The sequence below is a fragment of the Camellia sinensis genome, chromosome 11, assembly GCF_055761805.1.
Source record: "Camellia sinensis isolate YWXY chromosome 11, ASM5576180v1, whole genome shotgun sequence".
NCBI classification, from domain to species: domain Eukaryota; kingdom Viridiplantae; phylum Streptophyta; class Magnoliopsida; order Ericales; family Theaceae; genus Camellia; species Camellia sinensis.
In genome coordinates, this window is record NC_138971.1 from 154,989,989 (window position 1) to 154,994,583 (window position 4,595).

Below are 4,595 nucleotides of genomic sequence, written 5' to 3' on the forward strand. Positions count from 1 at the left end.
GTGTTGTTTTTAACACATATTGAGTGCTTTATTTTCTTTCAATATGAGTTTATTTATTTATTTATTTTGCAATAGTTATCGGACTTTCAAATACGTATTGTTGGACTATAGTGGTGTAGTTTAATGAAATTAATCTGTTACTGACATAATAATAAATAAATTAAAAAAAAACAAGAAAATATGATTTCTAGGTAAAAAAAGATCTCATGTGTGAAAGAGGGAAAGATGGAATTCCTAGCCTCTTAGGTTGTTTGTTACTTGGGAAAAACTCTCGTGGCCAGCCAACAAATAATGATGGTTCATAGAAGGGTCCTCCTAGAAACATTTGAGGCAATTAACACGGTTCAAAATTTTGAAATTCTTTTTTTCCAAATCATTGTTTGAAACCTAAATAAAGGGTAGAATGGCTAAATCAATCATTTTGACATAGTCATAAAAGAAAATTTTAAAATAAAATTAAAAAATTAAAAAAATTGATCAAACACTAACTTTGTGAGGAGAGAAAGAGAGCCCCACCAACAACCATGCAATTAGGTCGGAGTGTATTGTGATCTTTTCTTTATTTTCTAAGATAAGGAATGAGAATAGGAATTGTATAGTTGTTAAAAGTGATTTTGAATCTTCAAACCCAAGTAAAATTTCTACACACTTCGCCAAATTGCTATTTGAGGTAAGGCCTTGTTTGGATGGGATTGTTGAGATTTATGTGTTAATGGATGCAATTAAAATGCTTGATTTTAGTTAGGGATTTATATGGGAAAATGATAAGGTTTTAAAATTTTTAAGCCATCTCTTTTTTGAACTAATAGTTAACATTTGTTTATTAATATAAGAGAATGAGATCCTTACTTATACTTTGAGACTAATTATATACTATGGAGTGAAATTTTTTACGCATTCAGAAGTAAAATCATATTTATAAAGGGTAAAATTTATTACGAGTTAAAAAAAAGGTAAACTTTACTAACAAAAAAATTCCAAAATACCAAAAAATAAAAGTCTAAAAAAGATTAATTTTATATTGGTACTCATTTTTTTTTTTTTTTTGAAATTTTATTATCATCTATCCTCATCAACATAGTAGATTTAAAGAAACAATATCTAATGCTCGTTTAAATCAAAATAATTCAAATTTCCTTCATTAATAACATTTTTCTTGTATATAATTGGGAATTCTGACTCACAAAAGATTTTTTTTTTAGGAAAATGTTTGAGGGTCACAATTTTTGTGACTCAAATGGCTCAAAATTGTCAAAACGACGTCGTTTTGGTAATTTTAAAGTTGTTTTATACTCAAAACGATGTCGTTTTAACAATTTCGAACTATTTGAACCATAAAAATTATGGCCTTCAATCATTGCTGTTTTTTTAAGTACTAAAAGAAAGATAACAGATTTGATGTGGAGAGAATAATATAGAGAGAAGAGAGGCAAAACTGGGGAGAGACGCATGGCATGGAGGGCCATCTACAAACAACCCCAGCGGTACCGGCAGGGTCCCCTGCACGCCCAGCAACACCATCACCCCCAACCCCCAACTCACTCTCTCTCTCTCTCTCTCTCTATATATATATATATACATACACATACTTTTCAAGAAAAAATTAAAGAATTTAGAATAAATAAATTTTTAAAAAAAAGATTTATTATTTTTAGACGTAGTTGAGACTTTGAGGCAAGAAACGCTAGAGTCCACCAAAGACCCACGCGAAAGATGAGAGATGAACAGAATAAGGGGAGGTGGTGGTGTGGTTTCTTTGTGTCTGTGTCTCTCTCTTGGACTGATTCGATTCAATCGCGTCTCCCTCTTTCTCTCTCTACATTTATATTTACATTTACATTCTCTCTCTCTCTCTCTTTCTAAGCATAGATATTAGAGATAAATAGAGAGGATAGCATAGAGCAAGCCACCCAAGGCAGGCAAACAAAAAAGAAAAAGTAGGGTCAAAAACAAAAGTGAGAAAAAAAAAAGGATGGAGATTACATTACCTAAATGTACATATATATATATATATATATAATATTTCATTCATTTATTACTTTTGATTCTGTGTAAACACACACCACTCTCTCTCTCTCTCTCTGTAAAACCAACTTCGTCTCTCTACCGTGTTTTCATTTTTAATTTTTTTTGGGGTTTGGGGGTGGTGTCATTGAAGAGTCCGCTAAGGGTTGGGGCATCTTCTTCTCTTTCATGCCTTTTATGTGTTTGCGTTAATTACACCCCCCCACATACGCGACCCACCACATACATTCATTTCTTTCTCTCTCTCTCTCTCTCCATAACCCCCCTCTCTTCTTCTTCTTTTCTTATTCTTCATCATCTCTATCTATACATACCCATCTACATCTCTCTATCTCTCTCTCTGTGTTCTCCATATATCTATCTATCTATCTATCTGTATTTATCATATCAATATCATCTGTATCAATGGCTGTTCAAGCTCAATATCCATCAAATGTTCTCCTCCTAAACAGGTTTGCATTCATCTCTTCGCCCTTCTTCCACATACAAATTCTCTCTCTCTCTCTCTCTGCACATATATATGTAATTGGGTTTGATTCAATGATTAAGCTACTATCGTGCAGAAGCGTACAGGAGGGAAAGAACCAACTTGGAAATGACTATTCGTTGCAGCCACAACCAGGCGGACGAGGAGGAGGATTTCTTGATCAATCCCACATGATATTCGCCAATGGAGGTGAGCTGATTTTCTTCGTTTCACTTCAATTAGTATTGTAATTTATATTGAAAAACTTCATTTGATTTTCAGTTGTGTAAATTGATGATCACCACATTGTTTTTCTTCACAGCGGGTGGTACTAATCCACGAAAGAGAGGAAGAGAAATCACTGCAACAACATCGCCTTTCAATCCCTGCTTCTCTATCCAATCTCAATCCCCTCAGCTTATTGACCTCACTCAGCTTCACACCCATCAAATTCAATCCCCTAATGTTGTCTCCACCGGTCTCCGATTAGCTTTCGAAGATCAACAACAACAACAATTACAACCACAACCACAACAACAACAAAGAACTCTCTCTCCTCAATCCTCTGTTCTATCATCGCTCTTATCAGAAGATTTCGCAACCCAAATCAGACAACAGAGAGACGAAATCCAACAATTCCTTCAAGCCCAGGTACTAATTTCGCTTTCCCGCAAATGGGTTCTTCGAATTTTTCGATCTTTTATGCTATGTTTTTGTTGGGAGATTTGGAGAGGGATTTGAAAAGTAAAATGAAAAAGAGAGGTGAATTATATTTCACTTAAATCCTCCAAAACAGCATTAGTGTGTCCATAAATCGATGATGATTTTTAATTTTGGGTGGTGATCAGGGAGAGCATCTGCGGCGCACATTAGCAGAGAAGAGGCAGACACACTACCGTGCGCTTCTCGGCGCGGCGGAGGAGTCGGTGGCTCGGAGGCTGAGGGAGAAGGAGGCGGAGGTGGAGAAGGCGGCGCGGCGCAACGCCGAGCTATCTGCTAGGGCGGCGCAGCTGAGCGCGGAGGCGCAGGCGTGGCAGGCTCGGGCGAGGGCGCAGGAGGCCACTGCTGCGGCGCTGCAGGAGCAGCTTCAGCAAGCCATAATGAGCGGCGGCGGCGGCGGAGAGGAGAGGGGAGAGGAGATGGGATGCTCCGGCGGAGGAGAGGCGGAGGACGCCGAGTCGGCGTACATTGACCCGGACCGAGTGGTGGAGACGAGTGGACCGAGTTGCAAGGTTTGTCGGCGGCGAGTCGCCTCGGTGGTTGTGTTGCCGTGTCGTCACCTTTGTCTATGTTCAGAATGTGGTGCTCTGGCCCAAGCGTGCCCTCTCTGTCTCTCCTTCAGAGAGTCCACTATTGAGGTCTTCCTTTCTTAAAAGGGGCCCAACACCAATTCAGGCCCAATGTCATGAGGTGGGACTAGCCAAGAGGGTAATGGAGTTGATGAAAAAATAAATAAAAATCAAAATCAAAACAATATTGGTTTAATAAAAATCTTCTCTTCTCTTCTCTCTCTCTCTCTCTCTTTTTTTTTTGGGTAGTTTCTTGGGGATTATGTACATGGCCACAACGATGGTGGCATTGGTTTTTGTTTTTTTATAAATTTAATTGATACATAAATTCTTTTATTTGATGATTTCTTGCCCCTATATTGTTCTTATTATACTTCTAATTTATTAATTTATTATATTTATTTTTTGCATGAATGGTAATGCCAATGTAATTTGCTAGCTTATCATTAGAAACTCATTTTTTGTGTGAGAATAGAAAGTGTGATAGTGCACCATTGTATATATCACCTTTTATTTTTGGTAAAATTTGCAAAATTACTTTCACACAATATTTCTTAGGAGTGACACGTGGCATTTTTACAAAGCTTTTGACATAATAAACCAAAGCTTGTCGAGTCTGTTTTGTTTTTTTATTTTATTTTTCCCCAAAACATAAAAATAATAATACAAACATGATTGAGAGCTCTAGAGAATTCTAATTGTAATAAGTTTCACTGTGATGTAATGTTTTATGTTTTTTTTTTTTTTTTGCCTGGCCACATAAGCAGAGCTCTCTTTAGAGCTCTATTATTAGAGTTCTATACCATTACTCATAA

At 36.8% G+C, this 4,595-nt stretch overlaps 1 protein-coding gene across 1 annotated transcript; it reads left to right on the forward strand.

Annotated features, from left to right (window-relative positions):
• Positions 1–702: 702 nt before the first annotated feature.
• Positions 703–4,116, forward strand: LOC114280951 (BOI-related E3 ubiquitin-protein ligase 1). The gene is made up of 4 exons (XM_028223360.2): positions 703–2,477; positions 2,589–2,701; positions 2,814–3,142; positions 3,340–4,116. Exons 1-4 carry the CDS (start codon positions 2,431–2,433, stop codon positions 3,862–3,864), a joined length of 1,014 nt encoding a protein of 337 aa, XP_028079161.2. The 5' UTR covers positions 703–2,430; the 3' UTR covers positions 3,865–4,116.
• The last annotated feature ends 479 nt before the right edge of the window (positions 4,117–4,595 follow it).

Excerpts from the sequence above, each read along its gene's own strand:
- LOC114280951 (XM_028223360.2), top strand. The coding sequence starts at position 2,431 with ATGGCTGTTCAAGCTCAATATCCATCAAATGTTCTCCTCCTAAACAG. Across the intron at positions 2,702-2,813 it reads CATGATATTCGCCAATGGAG|CGGGTGGTACTAATCCACGA; the intron begins GTGAGCTGATTT and ends TTTTCTTCACAG. Across the intron at positions 3,143-3,339 it reads AACAATTCCTTCAAGCCCAG|GGAGAGCATCTGCGGCGCAC; the intron begins GTACTAATTTCG and ends GGTGGTGATCAG.